General features: G+C 42.9%; 1 protein-coding gene across 2 annotated transcripts in view; it reads right to left on the reverse strand.

Moving 5' to 3' along the window:
- PDE3A (phosphodiesterase 3A) overlaps positions 1-22,089 on the reverse strand; it is a 281,509-nt gene that overhangs the window by 24,837 nt on the left and 234,583 nt on the right. For both annotated transcript variants that reach the window (XM_039332943.1, XM_039332944.1), the window contains 4 exons: positions 19,343-19,562; positions 11,638-11,723; positions 10,553-10,722; positions 48-185 (listed from right to left, as the gene is read on the reverse strand). In XM_039332943.1, coding sequence (XP_039188877.1) covers positions 48-185; positions 10,553-10,722; positions 11,638-11,723; positions 19,343-19,562 — 614 coding nt within the window. The remainder of the gene's footprint in view (positions 1-47; positions 186-10,552; positions 10,723-11,637; positions 11,724-19,342; positions 19,563-22,089) is intronic.

Genomic DNA, 22,089 nt, shown 5'->3' on the forward strand with positions numbered 1-22,089 from the left:
TGTACCACTGGTTGAAAAGCCCTGTTATAGAACATCCTTTTTCTTACCTGACTTAAAATCCGACCACATCTCTTCCCGATTTTGTCTACCAAATCAAAGATTGGGAAATTCCAATTGTTTAGTTGCTCCATTTGCGTGTCCAAATTGTCCATTATTAGCGGCTCGGGGGCAAGGATAGGTTTTTCCTGTAACAGATAGCAACAAACACACCCCAAATGTTAAAAACAACAACAACACCCTGTACAAAATGTAAGATTTTGGGACTTTTTAGTGTTCTAATTCCAAGGCTTCCATCTTGTGTTAGAGATAGCCAAGGAGTTATATGCAAGATTTAGGAAAGTTGTCATCACCCTCTTCCAATCAAATAGATAAACTCTTCCTAATCTGTGCCCCAAGCTATCGAGATATTATAATAGAAAACCAGATGGGAGAAGTTAAGATGAAATGAATTCCAACTAATGGGAAAAGCAAACTTTACCCAAAAAAAACAAAACAAAAAAGTGAACCAAAAGAATGTTGATCCAGCTCTCAAAGTTTTTCAGGGTACCATTTCCTGAGCAAGCTAAACTCTGAAGATTTCTAGTTCTAACCTGGTTTTCCTTACACGTGAACTGGAAAAAGATGGCATAATCCCGGCTTTCAAATCAATATCTGAAAGCACTATCTGATTTGACAGAGATAATACCAAGCTAAAATTACTTCTAATAGAACAGTGGTTCTCAACCTTTTTAATGCCGCGACCCCCAACCGGTCGTAAGTCGAGGACTGCTCAACCAGTCGTAAGTCGAGGACTACTCAACTGGTGCAGCACCGTTTGCAGAATGGGACTTTTGGCGGGCTCAGCAGGGCAGAGACAGCCTGGACAATTCCTATTGGCTTTTGAAAGCCAATAGAATTAGACTCTATTCAGAGAGTCTATTCTATTGGCTTTCAAAAGCCAATAGAATAAAAGGGAGTAGCACAGCTAAGGAAAGGGGGAAAAAAATGGCGGACTGCGTTGTTTGGCGACCCCCGTGAAATGGTCGTTCGACCCCAAATGGGGTCCCGACCCACAGGTTGAGAACCACTGTAATAGAAGAACACAACTGGAAGGGACCTTGGATGTTTTTTAGTCCAACCCTTTGCTTAGGTAGGAAGTCCTATACCATTTTAGACAAATGGCTGTCCAGTCTCTTCTTAAAGGCCTCCAGTGTTGGAGCACCCACAACTTCAGGAGGCAAGTTGTTCCACTGATTAATTGTTCCAATTCTCAGGAAATTTCTCCTTAGTTCTAGGTTGGATTCTCTCCTCGATTAGCTTCCATCCGTTGCTTCTTGTCCTGCCTTCAGGAGCTTTGGAGAATAGCTTGATTCCCTCTTCTTTGGGGCAGCCCCTGAGATATTGCAACACTGCTATCATGTCCCCCCTTGTCCTTCTCTTCATTAAATTAGACATACGCAATTCCTGCAACCGTTATTCGTCATTCTAATAATGAACAAATTCTAATAACAAATAACTAAAATGAATTTGATGCTTTCTCAAATTTAACATAGAAATGCCCTTAATCAGCTCCAGTAGCAAAATGTAAATTTTAATTAGGATTTAGTTTCGTTTTTTGTTTTTAAATGAGTTAAGACTATGGTGTCCAGTGAGACCATTTTCTACTTTACGACCTGATGTACTGCCATTTCTAGGGGAAAAAATGACTCTCAGTAAGTTGCTTAAACACAGTAGGCAAACACAGTACAGCCATAATAATAAAATAGTTAAAGCATCTTGTTACAATTAGCGAGTTGATCTTGAAAGTTGTAATGAATCCCAGAGTTAATTCCTATATAAGAGACTCACACTTAGTATTCTCCAGATGTTTTGGATATAAACTCATATTCAACGGGAAATAGTGATTATGGGAATTGTAGTTCAAAGTTTCTATAGGGCACCTTTCCTATGCAATCTGACAGACACTATGCTCTCCTCCTCCTCATTTTGGAAGTCTGTTTATTTTAAACAATATCAAACACCTATGATCATCCTCTTCTTGATTTCATTGCTGCATCAAAGTGTAGTGTAAAAACCACTGTTAAATGAGAGTATTAAAAGATCCAAACTTAGTAGTCTTTTAGACCTGAAAAAACATTTTAAAATCTAGCACAGGGGTCCTCAAACTTGGCCACTTTAAGACTTGTGGACTTCAACTCCCAGAATTCCTCAGCCAGCCCTGGCTGGCTGAGGAATTCTGGGAGTTGAAGTCCACAAGTCTTAAAGTGGCCAAGTTTGAAGACCCCTGATCTAGCATCTTCTTTCTCTGGAAGATGAAGGAGAATATAACTGACTAGTTATTGTTGAAATCCACAAATAAAAAAAAATGAAATATTTGCATCAAAATGCAACGTGGGCATTGGAGGTGCCCCCTTTTACTATGGGAAAAACACGAAGAAGCAAGTGGTGAGGAGTCCTCCCTTAAAGCATGTCGTGATATGTTCTTTCAGCAGATGGTACCAAGGTCCAATTATTACATAGGTTACCATGTTGGGTACGGATTGTTGGACAGTTGATGAACCTATACTTCTCAAAGTTAAACCCAGAGTTAATCCCCCAGAGGTTTTCAGCATATAGTTCTTTGATGTCAGTGTCTCATCCCTTGAATTTTTTGAGCAGACACTAAGTTGACTCCACAAAAGAAGATAATGGATTAGGAAAGGGGAAAAGTTGGGGAACAATTAAAAACCAAACTGCCAAAGGAACTTAGAACTAGCACCACCCAACAGATCCAGATAAAAAAGGAGAAGAGCTAGTAGGATTGGAGAGGACCTTGGTCAGATAGTGCTAAACAGAAGATGTAGGGTGCTGTCGGAACACCCTCTACAGAGAATTTTTATGCTCATGAGTTGGGCAAAGCCAAGAGGTTTTGCATAGTTATAAAGAAAAAACAGCAGCTGGCAGAACCATGCTGGAAGAAGAATGATTGCTGTCTGGTAAAGGCTGTTATAGTTGTTATTCTGAATTCAAACTGGGTTGGAAAATGGAGGATTCAGAGACAAAGTCTATGTTCTGAATTCCTAAGTTCCCTTGGGAATGCTGCAGACCTTAAGTCTGGCTTCCAGAAATCCCCCCAATTCTCCAAATAATCACCCCCAGTGTGAAAATGAAAAATTATGAAATGCTGGAGAATAGAGGGAGTAACAACACATTTCAAATATCGAAAGATTTATAATCAAAGCATCCTTCTTTGGGGGCAGAACAAGGTGTGTGTGTAGGGGTTGAGCTTCCTCTGAATTGTTCTAACCCTTCTCAAGTTCTTCTCGTGATCTTCTCATTGAAGCGTTCCAAGCTCCAGACTCTTTTAGACTGGCCAAAACAATATTGGAAAATTTTGGATAAGGTGAGAACAGCTGCTCTGAACTCAAAATTGAGTTTTTGACATGCATAAATTCAAAATGTTTTGCGCACCATGATGAATGTGTATTAAAACACGTATGTAATGTATAACATAGCTAGCTATGGTGTGACAAGACTATCTTCAGGCTCCAGAAGATGATTGGAGGTTCAAATCATGAACGTCACTGAGCCTCTCTATAACAAGGAATTCATTTTAGATCTATTTCAAGGGATCTCTATGGAGATTCTCAATCATCCAGGTTGTCCCAAAGGTGCTTTTTCAAGGAGCAACTGGACTTACTTTGTTTTTTCTTGAAGATGTTTCGTTTCTCATCTCAGAAGCTTCTTCAGTTCTTCTGTTTCAAGGGATCATCAAGAATCGACCACAAAGATAAACTCATTGCTAGAGCTATGCACCCTTAACATCACAATTGCAATTGTCATCTTTATAGAGTTGGTAGAATGATAAAGAGAATTGACCCAGTTTGCCATCATTGGTAGCGATGCATAATTAGCTAATTAGCCATAATTAGTTCTTATGGTTGTAAAAAGAAAAAAATGAAAATCCACATCTTCTATACTGAATCCTGTATATGGCTGATTGTCCATGTTCCCTATCAGTTGCTGCCATGTACAAAATTGATTCAAATCCAGCTGCTGGCTGTTAAAAGTTTGTTATTGCAAAACCCTGGAAAATTAAAATTCATTTCCCACCCAAGCAACGGCCTTTGAAAATGTCACTGTCGTCCGTCATAGCTGTGGCTGAAAAAACTGACATATAAATGAGCTTTGAAAAACTTTATAACGGAGGGCACTATCCTCCAATCTGGTCCCTATTAATTAGTTGCATTAAAAATATTTTTCCTAATAGATTATCTGTGTCTAAACAAGTGTCATCCTGGGCAGAAATATTGAGTACAGATGTTTATTAGGTTTGTTCTTGCCTTGAATTAAAAGGAATTTTTATTCTTCCCTCTTTCCTTCTGTTGTTTCTGTTTTTGACATTGGCTCATTTATCCTGAGTGGAAAATATATGGGGAATGTTGGGATTTTGGAGTTCACTAAGGTTAGTCTTGCAAATATTTCATTATCAGAGTAAGTGGCTCATGGCAGTGGATCTGGCTTTTTGTATGGGAGAGCTTGACCTACCAGTTTCTATAGTTATAGTGTGTATGTGCCTGTTTCTGATCGGTCTACTGGCTTAGTTGGCTGCATTGTTTCATTTTAGATCAGTGGTTCTCAACCTGTGGGTCGGGACCCCATTTGGGGTCGAACGACCATTTCATGGGGATCGCCAAACAACGCAGTCCACCATTTTTTTCCCCTTTTCCTTAGCTGTGCTACTCCCTTTTATTCTATTGGCTTTTGAAAGCCAATAGAATAGACTCTCTTGAATAGAGTCTAATTCTATTGGCTTTCAAAAGCCAATAGGAACTGTCCAGGCTGTCTCTGCCCTGCTGACCCTGCCAAAAGTCCCATTCTGCACACGGTGCTGCACCAGTTGAGTAGTCCTCGACTTACGACCGGTTGAGTAGTCCTCGACTTACGACCAGTTGGGGGTCGCGGCATTAAAAAGGTTGAGAACCACTGTCTTAGACTGTTGTATTGGAATTGTGTTGGAGTTGAAGTCCACAAGTCTAAAGTTGCTAAGTTTGGAGACCCCTGATCTAGCACCTTCTTTCTTTGGAAGATGAAGGAGAATATAACTGACTAGTTATTGTTGAAATCCGCAAATGAAAAAAAAAATGAAATATTTGCATCAAAATATTTGATGAGCGTTGGAGGTGCTCCCTTTGCTCTAGGAAAAACATGAAGAATGAAATATCTCCCTTACATTTAATTTAACAATTAACCAGTGGAACAACCTGCCTCCAGAAGCGGTGAATGCTCCAACACTGGAAGTTTTTAAGAAGAGACTGGACAGCCATTTGTCTGAAATGGTATAGGTTTTCCTGCCTGAGCAGGGGGTTGGACTAGATGACCTCCAAGGTCCCTTCCAACTTTATTATTATTATGGATCATCGCACAGTCAGCCAGATGTTCAGACTGGATTTGGCATTTTGTCTACCTATCGAGTCCTTACCCAGGACCTGGGAGAGGCAGATATGGCTGTTTGATGGTATTACAGATATCGTCGCAGGATGGAAGCAGTTCCTAGTCAGGCCGCCTTTTGCAATTGACTAATAGCGAATTTGTCAATGCCAATGGTGTTCAAGTGGTGCTCCAGTTGTTTTGGGATTGCACCCAAGATTATTATTATTATTATGGATCATCGCACAGTCAGCCAAATGTTCAGACTGGATTTGGCATTTTGTCTACCTATCGAGTCTTTACCCAGGACCTGGGATAGGCAGATGTGGATGTTTGATGGTATTACAGATATCGTCGCAGGATGGAAGCAGTTCCTAGTAAGGCCGCCTTTTGCAATTGATTAATAGTGAATTTGTCAATGCCAATGGTGTTCAAGTGGTGCTATTATTATTATTATTATTATTATTATTACATATATGTCGACTGATGGATGTGGGATAAGAGAGATGTGCCTCTATTTGCTTCCCTCTTCGGCCGTTGTTTACTTAAAGTAATTTGTACACAGGGTTCATAACAAAGGCAGTTTGCTAACTAAACATCTGCAAGGAGAAAACCAAGCTCAGGGAACACTAAGTTCCTAACCTTATTTAGCTTTTGAACTCTGCAATTCAAAAGATAAATAATCAATGTATTACTTTCAAAATGGCCACCTTGGATTCTTGCACCATTCCTGGGAGTTCATTAGCGATGAGTTAAATGTGGATATTTAGGAGCTTAATTTAGGCCACCTGGGGATTCTTGAGCAAATTTGTTCACAACTGTTTCAAATTACTTCCATCTCCCATCTTTCAAACCATTTTTCTCTGTTTTGACGGTTGGTTTTTTTATGGCTGTTGCTTAGAATATTTCTTTTTGTCTTTATTTCTAACTCTTCCAGACCACAACATCCCATAATATCCTGGCAGTTTGCAGTACAAAAAAAATAATAAAATACAGTAAGATTAAATAAAGAATTTGAAACAAGTTAAACATTAATCCTCATAGGTGTCCAGTCCCAATGGCTATCTATATATCTTTGCAAGGGTACCCATCTTAATAGCTAACTGGAATAGAAAGCCCACCTTTATCTTATTTTTATCCTATACTTTGGTTCAGCTCACAAAACTAAGACATCTGTCTGAGAGGGTAGGCTGCCTGCAAAATGGCCAGCATCTGGGCTGTTCCTTTAAGGCAGAGGTGGGCAACTATGGCCCTTTATGACTTCTAGACTTCAGTTCCCAGATTTCCCAAGCCAGCATGGCCTACAGATTGTAAAGGGACCATAGTTACCCACCCATCAAGACCTCTCCCTAGCCAGCACAGCAACTGGTAGCTACAAAAGCTGAACAGAGAAGCAAGTAGAAGTAGCAGGGTTGGAGTGGTGTTGGTGTGGGAGTGAGAATGAGATGGAAGGTGGTTTGTGTTAATTTATTGAAATAAAGCCTAAAGCGGTGGTGGCGAATCTATGGCACGGGTGCCAGAGGCGGCACTCAGAGCCCTCTCTGTGGGCACGCGCTCCATCGCCCCAGTCCTAGGCTTTCAGCTGAGTTTTATAAAACCTTTTCGCTTTAGGCCTCTGCCACCGTGTGCAAAAAAAAAAAAAGGTTCAATCAGTCAATTTCAACTTCTCGCAGAAAAAAAAAAAGATCTTGCAAAGTTGGAATTGATTGATTGCACTTTTTAGTCCCACCCAGTCTGCCGTTACCACCACAGCCATGCCCACCCAATGGACCACAACCACCCAATTGGCCACACCCAGCCAATGGGCCACACCCACCTGGCACCCGACGATGCATAAGTGGATTTTGGGTTGCAGTTTGGGCACTCGGTCTCTAAAAAGTTCGACATCACTGGCCTAAAGCATCCCAAGGCTACTAGAAAGAGGTACTGTTCTCAAACAGTAGAACTGATAAAGAGACATAGTAGAGGAACAGGAGCTGTAGTAGAACGGGGGAAGAATGGAGTAGTCAGTAGTAGTATTACTAGTCTCTTTGAATGCTTGTGTGGATGTTGCCTAGAAACCTTTGTGGTTGCATTGGCTCTCTTGGGTTTTGGAGCCCACTGATCTGGGTATATAGAAAAGGATCTGTGACAGGTTCAGGTGTAATTAGCACGGGAAGCAGAGGAAATCATGAGAAAAAGAGGGCTAGAAAGGTAAGATTAGCACTAGCCATTTTGGCTGTTTGGCGAACATCCAAAATGTGTTTTGGGGTTTTTTTTCCCATCAGGCCTTGGCATCCCTTGGCAGCAGAGAGTGTGTACGTTGGATGCACCACGTATAACATCTGAACCCTCTTGCAATCTTGTTTTTTCTTATTTAATTATTTGTTTTTATGTTCAGTTTTATCACCGCAGATGGGGACAACAACCAAGAAATTAAAAGACGCTTGCTCCTGGGGAGGAAAGCTATGGCAAATCTAGACAGCATACTAAAAAGCCAACAAAAGTGTGTATAGTCAAGGCCATGGTTTTCACAGTTGCAATGTATGGCTGTGAAAGATGGACCATAAGAAAGGCTGAGCACCAAAGAATTGAGGCCTTTGAACTATGGTGCTGGAGAAGACTCCTGCAAATCCCCTGGACTGCAGGGCGATCAAACCAGTCAGTCCTGGAGGAGATCAACTCTGACGGCTCTTTAGAAGGCCAGATCCTGAAGTTGAAACTCAAATACTTTGGCCACCTAATGAGAAGGAAGGATTCACTGGAGAAGAGCCTGATGCTGGGAAAGATTGAGGGCAATAGAAGGGGACGACAGAGAATGAGGTGGCTGGAGGGAGTCACTGAAGCAGTAGGCGTGAGCTTAAATGGACTCCAGAAGATGGAAGAGGACAGGAAGACCTGGAGGAACGTTGTCCATGGGGTCACGATGGGTCGAACACGACTTCGCAACTAACAACAACAACAATGTTCAGTTTTAATAGTTGGCTTTATTGTACGTCAACAAGAGCCACCTTGTATGATGAGGTAGGTGGCCATTTAGATTAGATTTGATTAGACTAGAGGAGATTTGATTAGATAGATAAAAATCCATCTGAAAAGAAGATACACACAAATTACTCTTCTATTACCATTGCTCAGAAAACTACGCAGAAGTATGGATGAAGCCACCAGGAGCCAAGCTTGACTTTACCATAGTTTTTCAAAGTTAAGATGGGCCAAGGGATGGGGCTTACAAAGAATAATGACCTTGTTCCCAAAACAAGGGGAATGAGGGTGCCGATGTTCAAGATTTCAGATTCCACATTTTCTCTTTTCTATTCTGTGTCCTACTCATCAGTCAATGCTCTGGAGCTACTGAGTATCTTTAATATTCATCTTAAATATTTAGACCTTCCCACTCCAGAAGATCCTCACATCCAAAACATAATCGGAAACTCTCTGATTCCCCAAGCCTTAAGGTAACTGACTGGTCTTACAAGTGTAAGGAGAAGAGCAGGCAGAGCCTTGGGTGGGGGGAGGCGGAGTTAAGCAAGTCATCAGCCTAGAGTCATTACATTCCCACAATTGGACTAAGTCCAACCTTTCTTGACTTTTGTTGTGTCGTATCTACACAATTTAGTACTGACCATTAATTGGCTAGATTTCTGTGTATAGGCATGAGCAATAAATCAGCTTAACTGGCAGTCCTGATCCTTCGTGCCTGACAACAAGTCTGGCTAAATCAGCAGACAGTTTCAAGGAGCACAATCAGTCGGATGTCATCACGTGAAGCTTGTTTATATCTTTTGATAAAGACTGTATAGCTCCGTATCATCTCCTACAAATGGTAAGGAGAACAAACCTGAACACTTGATGATTTAGGTTATTATTTAGATTATTTAGAAGTGGTTTATTCTACACCTAACTGGTGTTTTTTCCTTTTTTTTCTTTTAACCAGATGTCCACAAATGGAATTTTGAAATTGACTGTAAACATGCGGCATACAAATAAGATAAACACAGAACATGTGTTGAAACCGCAGCTTTATAAACAAAACAAAACAAAAACAATGAACTTAAAATTTTTTCAAATGCTGATTTCAAGACTCTACAGCCTTTTCTGGTTAACAGATTTTCTTAAGATGGCATAAGCTTTCACAAGTTGCAGCAAACTAACAGGTGCATGGAGTTGCTGGACCGATTTTGGATTTAAATTGGACTGAGAATGGGGGGGAAGGATGGAGAAAACCGGGTTGGTTGTGCAGATGCAGGTTATACATGAGACAAATTATGGGTATCATATCAATTGTAATTATGTTAAAAACCTATTGTGTTTGTTGAGGCATCTGGAAAGTCTGAAGCTTTTCAGCAGTCCCTCACTCAACTGTGCTGTTCAAGTTAAAATCATAGGGCTGGAAGGGACTTTGGTGGTCTTCTAGTCCAATCTTCTCAAGGCAGGAGTCTTATACCATCCCAGTCAAATGGTTGTCCAGTCTGTTTTTGAAAACCTCCAGCTTTGGAACACCCATAACCCCAGGAGGCAAGCTATTCTACTGATTAATTCTCCTCACTGACAGAAAATTTCTCATTACATCTAGGAGAAGCTTCCACCCATTATTTCTCTGGTACTTTGGACAATAAGCCAATCCCCTCTTCTTTGTGACAGCCCCTCAAGTACTAGAAGGTAAGTTATCATGTCCTCCCATCTTTATCTTCAATTGGCTAGACATATCTGGCGCCCTCAAGTGTTTGTCATACGATTTAGCCTCCAGACCAGTGGTAGGATTCAGCCAGTTCGCACCACTTCAGCAGAACTGGTAGCTAATTTTTTTGTTGCCCAGGCCCAGAATGGACTTCCGGAAGCGGCATCCACACAGAGAACCGGTTGTTCACCTATTTGAATCCCACCACTGCTCCAGACCCTTTATTGTCTTGGTTGCTCTTCTCTGCCCACTTTCCAGGAATAACAGTTCCCTTCCTCCAAAATGGATACTTTTGAGATCTGTAATGGACTGTCCTGGCAGGTTATAATGCTGTGATATTACTTTGTTCTTGTTTCGACTCTTGAAGTCAAACTTGCAAACCAGACTCTTTTTCATTTCTGGCTACCAAGGATGAAAAGAGTTCTCCTACAATGCCTACAGCTCCTTCTAAGCATCTCAGGTACATTAGTAAGGTCCTATTATATTCAACAGTGAATGAGATACCTCCACAGGCAGCAAAGGATGCAAAATCACCGTCTCTGGAGCAAACGTCCTGCAGCGTGGGCCCGCCTGGATCGGGTCCTTGGCGCAAGGTGTCTCATCTTCGTTCTGCACAATGTCACTGCTGTCACTGTTATTTGTCTCATAGTCGGAGGTGGCCTGTGCAGGATCATCTGAAATGAAAGCCCAACTGCCTGTTACTGCTGTTAGGACCCAACTGAGGACAAAAACTCTTTTCTTGACCTAGCCCACAGGTTGGCAACCTGCGGCTCCAGAGCCGCATGCGGCTCTTTGAGCCTTCCCCTGCGGCTCCCAGCCTCCTCTGCCATTTGCAGAGAGAGACAGAGACACAGAAAGGCACTTGCGCTTCCCTGCTTCTCTCTCTGTCTCTCTCTCTCTCTCTCTCTCTCTGTCTCTGTCTCTCTCTGTGTGTGTGTGTGTGTGTGTGTGTGTGTGTGTAAAAGAGAGTGGACTCACGCTGTTCTCTGACAAGCTGAAAAGCTTTGGAGGCGGGGCTCCTCCCTTTGCTGCGTCTCAGCAGGAAGGATAGGAGAGGGCTAGCTAGCCCAGCTATGCTGACTCAGAAATTCTGGGAGTTGAAGTCCATGAGTCATAAAAGAGCCAAGGTTGCCTACCCCTGAGCTTGTTGGAGAACAGCTTGAAGCCAGCTTGCCAGGTAAGCAGAAGATCGGAGAGAGGGAGAGGGGGGAGAGGGGGGGGAGAGAGAGGGAGAGAAAGAGAGAGAGACACACACACAGAGAGAGAAACCCTTCTGACATCTAAAATGAAGATAATATTGCATATATCCTTTTTTACCTTTATTACACACACACACACACACACACACACACTTATAATAAAGGTAAAAAAGAATATATGCAGTGTTAGCTTCATTTTACATATCAAAAGGGTTTTGTGGCGCCCAGTGTTTTATTTTTGGTGGGAAATGGGTCCAAGTGGCTCTTTGAGTGTTTTGGGTTGCCTACTCCTGACCTAGCCAAAGCAGATCCCTCAGCAATTCCATTAACAAAAAATGAAGTCCACCTTGTCCCAAGCTTGATCTTCAAGTACAGTAGATGCCTATTTACCTGTCCTGTTCAAGGTGTGTGCTGCACCGTCATTCCTATCCAGCATTCCTTCTCTGGGGTCTGTTTGGCTGTATGGCCTGCCACAGCTGGAGAACAGATGGTAAGACAAAAATTGGGTCAAAGAGTGGAGAAGCAACACATAGATAGAAGGTGATCTATTAGGAGCAGTAACTGATGTAACTGCACACTCCTTTTCCTGATTCCTACATGCAAACAGATTGCTTGATTAATGCTCAATGAGCAGAGTTGGGTCCATGCATATATTTCTTTCCTCAACTGAGGACAGGCTGGTCATTCTACACACCCATAAATCTGTTTTCATGTCCTCATTAGCCCGCATTGTTTTTCCAAAAGAAATATGTAGAAAACCACATCGGGTTTTTTTTCACACACATAATTTCCCTAACATCTGGATTTTGTACCCATTTACGGTATCTCTGTTGGCAAACAGCACTGTCTAACATACACACTAGTGTGAGACTGTTCCCAATGTACGCATTTTTGAATGCTACTTTTAGATTAACGGTATTGCAAAATTGAGAATCTGCATAAACCAAAGGATAATTGTTCCAATCTGCCTCTTTAGAGTGAATCAAATCAGATTACTTCAAAACGTGGAGCAAATGGAATTTTTTTTTTTCTAATCCTGGTATGCGACACACAATTGATATATAACAGAGGTGGAAAACATTTTTACAGTTAGGGGCCACACTTAAAAAAAAAATCAATTCCAGGGATTGTAGAGGATGTGGTGGTAATAAAAAAGCAGTTTCTATACACACTCACACCCACACACAAATACATGGAGCTGTTGATGGAGAGGCAAAGCTAAAAGGAAGAAAGAGTGAAAAGCAAAGATGAGAGACAAAACTGGGTTATGTGTGTATACCCTTTTGAATCACAAAGAATACTTCCATTATGAAACCCACCATCAGGAAAATGGTCAACACCATTTCTTGTGAGCTGAACGTGGGATGAGATGCATTTGCTTCCACTAGTAGACATATTAACTAGCTACAGGTAGTCCTCGATTTACGATGGTTGAGCCCAAAACTTCTGTTGCTTACATGAAACAGCTGTCAAATCAGCTTTGCTCCTTTTACGTCCTTCCCTGCCACCGTCACTAACTGAATCACTGCAGTTGTAACACAGTTGCTAAACAAATCTGGCTTCCCCATTGATTTTTGCTTGTCAGAAAATCACAGCAGGGGATCACAAGACACCCGGACGTCATAAATATGAGCAACTGGCCAAGCATCCAAATTTTGATCACGTCATTCATGGGGCTGCTGCAACAGTCATGTGATAAATGGCCATAAGTCATTTTTTTCAGTGCTGTTGTGACTTTGAACTCTGTGTGCCTGTAACCCACACGTATGCGAAATGATATATTTAAAAAAAACATTCAGGTGCTATTAGACTTGTTCTGTTTTGTTCTTTAAGCCTAAATTTAACAATTCGTATTTTCTTTATGCCTTGCATCCGCCACAGTATCCATAGTGAGGGATGGGGGTAGGTCTGACTTTGCAAAAAATAAAAAATAAAAAAAAGGATTAAAGGCCCTAGGCGTCCTATAATTTACATCGGTCACTCTGATAAATTCATCAAATTCGTACATTCAGTGGCCAAATGAAACCTTCAGGTTTTGCAGGAATATAAACAGTGCCCAAGGTTTATCTTAGCCAGAATCACTAGAAACTGAGCAGTAATATCTTCAGCTGTTTTCACAGCACTATCAGGCAGATCAGAGTGGGAAAGTGTAATAATCTGGCCTCAAGGAGTTCCTATTTTCTTACAAAAGGCAGGATCGGCAGGCACAGCCACGCTCCTCTGTGCATTAATGATTCACCTGTGAAGATGGTTACCAACATCAAATTCCTGGGTGTGCAATTAACAAGTAGGCTGGCTTGGTCGCTCAACAGCGAGACACTGGGGAAGCGGGCACAGCAGCGCCTGCATTTTCTGCGCCGCATGAGAAAAGCACATCTTCCTTCCACTGTCCTGACCACTTTCTACAGAGGGACGATGGAGAGCATCCTGTCATACGGCATCAGTCTGGTTTGGAAGCATCCCTGCTTCAGACAGGAAGGCGGTGCGGAGAGTGGTGAGGACGGCTGAAAAGATCATTGGCAGTTCCCTCCCTTCCATCCAGAACCTAGCACGTAAACATTGCTTGAGCAGGGTCCGTAGGATTGTCTGGGACACTACACATCCTCTTCACGACCTGTTTTCCCTGTTAACTTCTGGGAGGAGGCTTCGTGGTATCCGAAGCAGAACATCCAGATTCAGTCACAGTTTTGTTGCATACAGTATTAACCTTGTGAACGCTCAAGCTTCCTCCTTCCGTTATGTATTCAAGATGGGCAGTGATTAATATTTATATGTTACTTATATGTAAGGGTCTATACATATGTTGTATATAGCATGTTTTAAATGTGGGCTATGTATGTGTACATTTTGAGAGGAAGCGACTAAATTTCATTTTTAAAGTGTGCCAGTGTGCCCGCAGTGAAAAATTATAATAAAGGTTATCTATCACCAAACGCTCTTTGAATGGTGAAAGCAGAGTAAAACTGGCTAAGGGGGGGAAGCAACGTAAAAGGGAAGAAACAGGGACTTTAAAAAAAGGGATGGCAAACTTTTTGGGGGGCAAGAAGTCACAGATTTATTTATTTTTTTTTTGCTGGTTATAAATTGGCTTCTTAGAAACCTCAGGAGGTCACGGCAATATCACTGGAGTGGGATTTCAGATTTTTGGGGGTTGGCGGGGGTTCAGCGGAGGCCGGAGATCGTTAAGTTCTTATTTTGCCAAGTGCGTTTTCAAAAATGAAAATATGGGCTGCCAAATGTGTGATCTGAGCCCACATGACAGCAACCTGATCTTAGAAGGCTCTGAAGGAATGGGAAGGAGCAGGCCAGATCAGCTCTGCTTTTAGAAAACTTTTAAAAATTGCAAAGTGCGGTGCAAAGAGAGAGACGCTCCGTGATTTCAAGTCTCCGATTAATAAAGCGGTCTGTAAAATCAATTCCAAGTGTCAGGATTTGTTGGCCCGCTCACGTCTGAATTGTCCCCTGGAAACCGTCTTCTGTGAGTTCATAATTTAAATTCATTGTACCTTAAGCACTCAGCATATTATAAAATGTCACGGCCCTGACCTATTTTCTCATCAAGAGTTATACAAGGGGGAAAAAAATGGAGCTGGGTGAATTTTGCCCTTATGCATCTTGCTTGGGAGAGACACAGAAATAGTCCTCAATTTATGACTGCTTAATGACAGTTTGAAGTTAAGGCAGCCTCAGAAAAAGTGACTTGTAAGTGATTAGCTTTGCACCACCCCTACAGACACACAAGCGCAATTCAGGTGCTTGGCAACCAGCTTGCATTTATGTTTTTTTTTTATGATGGTTTAGCATCTTGTGGTCATGGGATCATAAGTCGTGATCTTCCTTGATGGCTTCCAAAAAGCAAACTAGGGAAGCCAGATTTGCTTCACGACTGTGTGACCTGCTGAAATACCATAGTGATGACTGCAGTAAAAACGGTCATAAAATTGAGTCCAGTCATGTGATGACTCGCTTTATGACTTCATGGGCTTTTCCACTAGCAGAAATTCTGGTTCCAATTGCAGTCGTAAGTCAGGGACTACTGGTACCCCTTTGACGCTCTCTTAGAAGCTGAGAAGGTGGAGTTCAAATCTGGATGTACTTAAACGAGAGCAAATAATTTGCTGCTTGGATTGGGTGTAACTTAGTTCCAAGAAATCAAAATGCAGAGTACAATTTGTTACAGAAAGCCAAGAATTTGATCCAGGAGGACAGCCCAAATGACTTACAGTCATATTGCAGTTTTCCAAATGATGGCACAGAACACAATCCAAAATTTGGGTGGAAATTGCTTATGACGATAGGAAACATGCTGGGTAACGTGGTTAGACTGTGCAGAGATTCTGAGCCTTAGCTGGGAAATCCAGCTGGGTGACTTTGGGCTAATAACCAGGAGATGGTGAGTTCTAGTCCTGCCTTAGGCATGAAAGCTAGCTAGGTGCCCAAAAAAGCCAACACAGTGCTGGGCTGCATTGACAAGAGGGATAGAATCAAGATCATGTGAAGTATTAATACCACTGTACAATGCCTTGGTTAAGGCCACACTTGGAATACTGCATCCAGTTTTGGTCACCCTGATGTAAAAAAGATGTTGAGACTCTAGAAAGAGTACAGAAAAGACCAGCAAAGATGATCAGGGGACTGGAGGCTAAAACATATAAGGAACGGCTGCTGGAATTGGGTATGTCTAGTTTAATGAAGAGAAGGACAAGGGGGGACATGATAGCAGTGTTCCAATATCTCAGGGGCTGCCCCAAAGAAGAGGAAGTCAAGCTATTCTCCAAAGCGCCTGAAGGCAGGACAAGAAGCAACGGATGGAAACTAAGCAAGGGGAGAAGCAACCTAGAACTAAGGAGAAACTTCCTGACAGCTAGAACAATTAACCAATGGAACAACCTGCCTCCAGAAGAGGTGAATGCTCCAACACTGGAAGATTTAAGAAGAGACTGGATAGCCATTTGTCCGAAATAGTGTAGGGTTTCCTGCCTGAGCAGGGGGTTGGACTTGATGACCTTCAAGGTCCCTTCCAACTTCATTATCATCATCCTAGGTCCTTGGTAAGGACTCAATAGGTAGACAAAATGCCAAATCCAGTCTGAACATCTGGCAGACTGTGCAATGATCCATAATAATAATAATAATAACAACACCCCAGACTTAACAATTGTCGAGAAGAAGAAGAAGAAGAAGAAGAAGAAGAAGAAGAAGAAGAAGAAGAAGAAGAAGAAGAAGAAGAAGAAGAAGAAGAAGAAGAAGAAGAAGAAGAAGAAGAAGAAGAAGAAGAAGAAGAAGAAGAAGAAGAAGAAGAAGAAGAAGAAGAAGAAGAAGAAGAAGAAGAAGAAGAAGAAGAAGAAGAAGAAGAAGAAGAAGAGGAGGAGGAGGAGGAAGAAGAAGAAGAAGGAGAAGACAAGGAAGGCATGTTGGATATATATGCTGGATATGTTTGCCACCTTGAGTTATTTGTAAACATAATAAAGACAGGATATAAACTAATGAATAAAAACTCCTTTTATCGTATCAGATCAACCTATTCTTCCTCTAATCCAAGGAACGCATGCTTCAGAAAGGAAATAGTTCAAGTAAGTGATGACAGAATGACATCATTAAAACGCAAAAGCGATGTGGGGTTCATTTGTCCCCAGAGAGGGCAGGATAATAGGGCATTAGGCATGCTAACGGTGCTCGTGGTTTAAAGCATTCCGTTCTTTTTCGCCACACGAAAGGATTAGGGGAAAATTATATTGCTGCCCCACTTGGTTTATTAATCAGGCGGATGTCCTTCCTTTTTCATCTCCTCCTTGGCATGACAATTAACTAGGATTCTTTTGGCGTGAAAATCATACTGTAAATCCTTCCTTCACTCCCAAACTTAATTTTCATGGGGAACCAACGCAGCTTGGTTTGGAAGACCTCGCACTGGAGTCCTTACAGGGACTTTGAACTTGGATCTATTGAAACTGACAGCACTCCACAACGGATCAAAGTTTTTTCAAATACTTTCGTTTTATTGGTTTGTCCGTTGACCTTATTTTCCCTGGATCTCAGCCTTCCACATACCGAACTCCGGAATAAAGGACACGACCTAAATCAATTTCATTGGGAAATGAGATGGCAATTTGGAAGGATCACCTGACTGAATCCATTCCACATATTTCATTTCCACAAAGTCGTTTGTGGGAAATGAAGTCAAGATGTGAGCTATATCGAGGTACTGTGCCTCTGCCAAGAACAATTCCAAGTGTCTGAACTCAACTATCACTTGGTTTTTCTACAGCAAGCATCCTGCAGTGATTTACATGCCACACCCTTATTTTCCCATTTCTGAGAAATAAGAAGAATTTAGAAATCATCCGGGGGGGGCACCAAAATGCCACCTGCTAAAAGAGCTCAGTTTACACTTTCTTCCTGCAACCTCTAAAACTTGAAATAGATGCTCAGGACCCTTCGGAAGTGGTAAAAGAAATAGTATTTTTAGAACCCCAATGGGCAATTAATTTTCCCAAGGAGCACAGGAAAAATTGGTCCGGTGGTTGTGGAGAGCCAATTAATAGGGCTGTGAAGCTGCATAGACATCTATGCATAAACACACGTAAATTGGGGTGGGGGGGGAGAAGTAGTTAATTCAAAATAAAAGCAATCCACATGAGCTTTGGACAGGGACAGCCAAAGAGCCGGAAATAAAATGCCCAAGTCTGTTTCAGAGTGACAAAAGGGAGACTTTGTGACTGGACAGCAGTAACTTGTATTTACAAAATAAAATAAATGAAATAAAATAGTAAAATAAAATGGAAAATACTGGTCTCTCAGGAGAGAAAAGTGACACATGGTTGCTGTAAATATAGCACTTGCCTCACAGTAGATCAGGGGTCTTCAAACCTGGCCCTTTTATGACTTCTGGACAATTCCACTGGTTGATTGTCCTCACTGTCAGGAAGTTTCTCCTTAATTCCAGGTTGCTTCTCTCTTGATCAGCTTCCAACCATTGTTTCTTGTCCTGCCCTCTGGTGCTCTGGTGAACAACCTGACCCCCTCTTCTTTGTGGCAGCCCCTCAGATACTGGAACACTGCTATCATGTCTTCCCTATTTCTTCTTTTCTTTAGACTGGCCAAACCCAAGTCCTGTAACCATTCTTCGTATGTTTTGGTCTCCAGGCCTTGGATCATCTTAGTTGCTCTTCTCTGAATTTTTTCCAGACTTTCAACATCTTTTTCGTGACATAGGGACCAAAACTGGCTGCAGTATTCCAGGTGTGGCCTTACTAGGGTTTTATAAAGCGGTACTAATACTTCGCATGATCTTGAGTCTGTGACTCTGTTTCTACAACCCAGGATTGTATTAGCTTTTTTTGGTGGTTGCTGCAACCAAAATATAGGATGGTGATGGGTGATGATGATGATGATGACGACGATGTTCTTCCCCACTGGCCTCCCCCAATTTTGCACTGTAGAAGACACTGGATTTCAAATCCTGGAATTCCCCAGCGATTGGACATCTAGTTAGCTGAGAGACAATTTGGACTAGTGATTAAGGCACCAGGCTAGAAAATGGGAGAAGGTGAGTTTAGTCCCGCATTAGGCATGAAAGCTGGCTGGGTGGCTTTGGGCCAGTCCACCAGGAGACTGTGAGTTCTAGTCCTGCCTTAAGTATGAAACCCGACTGGGTGGCTTTGGCCCAGTCCACCAGAAGACTGTGAGTTCTAGTCCTGCCTTAGGTATGAAACCAACTGGGTGACTTTGGGCCAATCATCAGAATACTGTGATTTCTAGTCCACCCTTAGACATGAAATCCAGTTGGGCCAGTCCCACTCTCTCAGCCTAATCCATCTCACAGGGTTCCTGTTGGGCAGAAAATAGGAGGAGGAAGGTGTGTTGGATGCGTTCACCCCACTGAATTATTTGTAAAAACAATAAAGGCATGATACAATAAATAAAACAAACTCCAATATTTATGGAGAGGGGCCCAGGCTGGAGAAGACTTGACCAAGGCAGCGATATCAATGTGCTCTACTGAAGAAAGCTCAGAGATCAGGAAAGAAAGAGCAAAATTTAAGCACCCAGGAAAATATAAGAAGTTCCCACAAATAGCAAAGTATGAGCTTACCTACTGCAAATGACAGAGGTGCCTTCCACCGGCTCTGATAGGTTAGGGGCACTCTGAGTGCAACCTAAGAGCCTGTGAGGCTTGATGGCTTGGGTAGTGGCCGTGACTGTCGACTCTGGAAACTGTACTCCTGAGGTTCTGCGGATGGGACTGTTGGCTGGAGTACCCTGGACGGGTGAATGGCTTGGAGAGACAAGAGGTGAAATATTTGGGGAGATACCTGTGGAACGGGAAAACATTGTTACTTTTCAAATGGTCACCGTGTCAAGGTTCCGACTGACGGGCCCAACTGAGCAAGCACGATCCAATCTCTTAATGCAAAACTTTATTGAGTACAGCATTTCGGCGCAGATGAAAGCAAAACCAGCTCTGGTTATTTGCCCCACAAACCACTATAATTAAAATACAGAATTCTCCTCCTCCTATTAGTGCAGGTCACATGGTCCAAACGAGTGTCAACATACTATTATGAGAAAGTATCTCTGTGGGCTTGCCAACACCTGCTGAAACATCCTTGGTTCACACGGCCTGACTTGTTGTCTGGAGCCTGCATTCCATTTCCCCCTCTCCCCCCGCCCAGTGCGTTGGCAAGCTGAAAAGAAATAATGGTGGCAACAGCATATGCGCGCTTCGAAGTTGACACTTTGTATATATCGCTTCGTGAAGCCAACCCTCTACAAATAGTCCTCAACATATGACAACTGGAACCAGAATTTTAGTGGTTGTTAAATGAATCCTATACAATTTTACAATGTTTTTTGCAATGTTAGTTAAGTGAACCCCCCCCCACCCCCACTGCTCGGTTGACTCTACTTGTAAGAAACTGGCTGGGAAGGTCACAAATGATGATCACAGGACCCCAGGATGCTGCAACCATCTTTAAATCTATGCAGGTTGCCAAGCACCTGAATTCTGGACAGGTCACCATGGGGACGCTGCAACGGTTGTTAAGTGGGAGGACTAGTTGTTTCTTCAATGCCATTGTAACTTCAGTGGCTGGTTCTCATACTTATGACCACTGCGGCACCCCCACAGTCACATAATCCAAATCTGAGCGCTTGGCAACTGCAATGTATTTGAGAGGGTTGCAATCTCCCGGGCTCACGTGATCACCGTTTGTGACCTTCCCAGTTGGCTTCCAAGAAGCAAAGTCAACGGGGGAAGCCAGATTTTCTGAACGACTGCCTGAGTCATTTGACAACTGCAGTGATCCACTTAACAGCCGTGGCAAAAAAAAAAAGGTCATAAAATCAAGTGTGATTCATTAGCAACCACCCTTGCTTAGCAACAGAAATTCTGGTCCCGATTGTGGTCGTTAAGTCGAGGACTAGCTGTACAGGGTGATTTGAATTGGTCACCCTGTCGGCCCTGAACTGCGAAGCTAATAAAAAGTAGTGCAGTAGGTTAAGGTACTTAAATGAAGTTCAATACAATGGGTTGATTTGGGCCAAGAACAAAAACAACGTATGGTGTCTACTGCCTTAAAGTAGCCCTTCTAGGTTAGACCTTTGCTTCCAAAAGATCCTTTACCTGTGCTAAAGGATCCTGTGTTAATAACAAAAATAGTAGTCCTATTGCAGGGGTCCCCAACCCCTGGTCTGTGGATTGGTACCCGGCTGCGGCATGCCACCATCTGGTCTGCACAAACAAGCAAAGCCCCATCCGCGAGATGCAAGTAGCACACAAAACCACGCATCCCCTGGTCCATGGAAAAACCTTTATCTGTGGAACCGGTCCCTGGTGCCCAAAAGGTTGGGGAACTCTGTCCTGTTGCATATCACCACTGGTTAAAAAAAATGCTGGAGAAGAAATATTCATCCAGGCTGCAAATGTCATTTCATTTGAGAACCTCTCGGGGTCTAACTTGAAATCCATAAGAGCTGGGCTGTCTGTCTCTTTACTGCAGTGGTTCTCAACCTGTGGGTCGGGACCCCATTTGGGGTCGAATGTACATCTCACGGGGGTCGCCAAACAATGCAGTCCACCATTTTTTCCCCTTTTCCTTAGCTGTGCTACTCCCTTTTATTCTATTGGCTTTTGAAAGCCAATAAAATAGACTCTCTTGAATAGAGTCTAATTCTATTGGCTTTCAAAAGCCAATAGGAATTGTCCAGGCTGTTTCTGCCCTGCTGAGCCCACCAAAAGTCCCATTCTGCAAACAGTGCTGCAAGCTGTCTGCAGCGAAGGCGAGCTGTCTGGAAGTTTCCACCCCTCCCTGCTGAGCAACTACTAAAAATGTAAGTAAAAGAGGGCCGAGGTGGGAGATGGGAGGCTGGCGGGCGCAGGGAGGGTTGCTGGTGCGTGTGGGGCCCGGCGGGTGCCTTACCTCCCTTGGGCTGGGCCAGCTGGTGGCCCAGCCAGTGGTCGCCCTGCGCCGTCGCTGCCCCTTGCCAGCTACGCCTTGGCCGGCGCAGGGGGCGGCACCACGCATGCGCGACACTCCCGGGCAGGGAAAGTCGACTTACGACCGGTTGGGTAGTCCTCGACTTACAACCGGTTGGGGGTCGCGGCATTAAAAAGGTTGAGAACCACTGCTTTACTGGATCAATAGCCTTGAATTCATAAAATCAGCATGCTCAGTAGATAACTAGAGAGCTTTAACTTACTGCTTAAGGCACCGGGCTACAAAGCGAGAGGCCACGAGTTCTAGTCCCGCCTTAGGCACAAAAGCCAGCTGGGTGACTTTGAACAAGTCGTGCTCTCCCAGCCCAACTCACCTCACAGGGTTGTTGTTGTTGTTGTGGGGA

This window comes from Crotalus tigris, unplaced genomic scaffold (assembly GCF_016545835.1).
Source record: "Crotalus tigris isolate CLP2741 ecotype Arizona unplaced genomic scaffold, ASM1654583v1 scf7180000024469.1203045, whole genome shotgun sequence".
Taxonomy (NCBI): domain Eukaryota; kingdom Metazoa; phylum Chordata; class Lepidosauria; order Squamata; family Viperidae; genus Crotalus; species Crotalus tigris.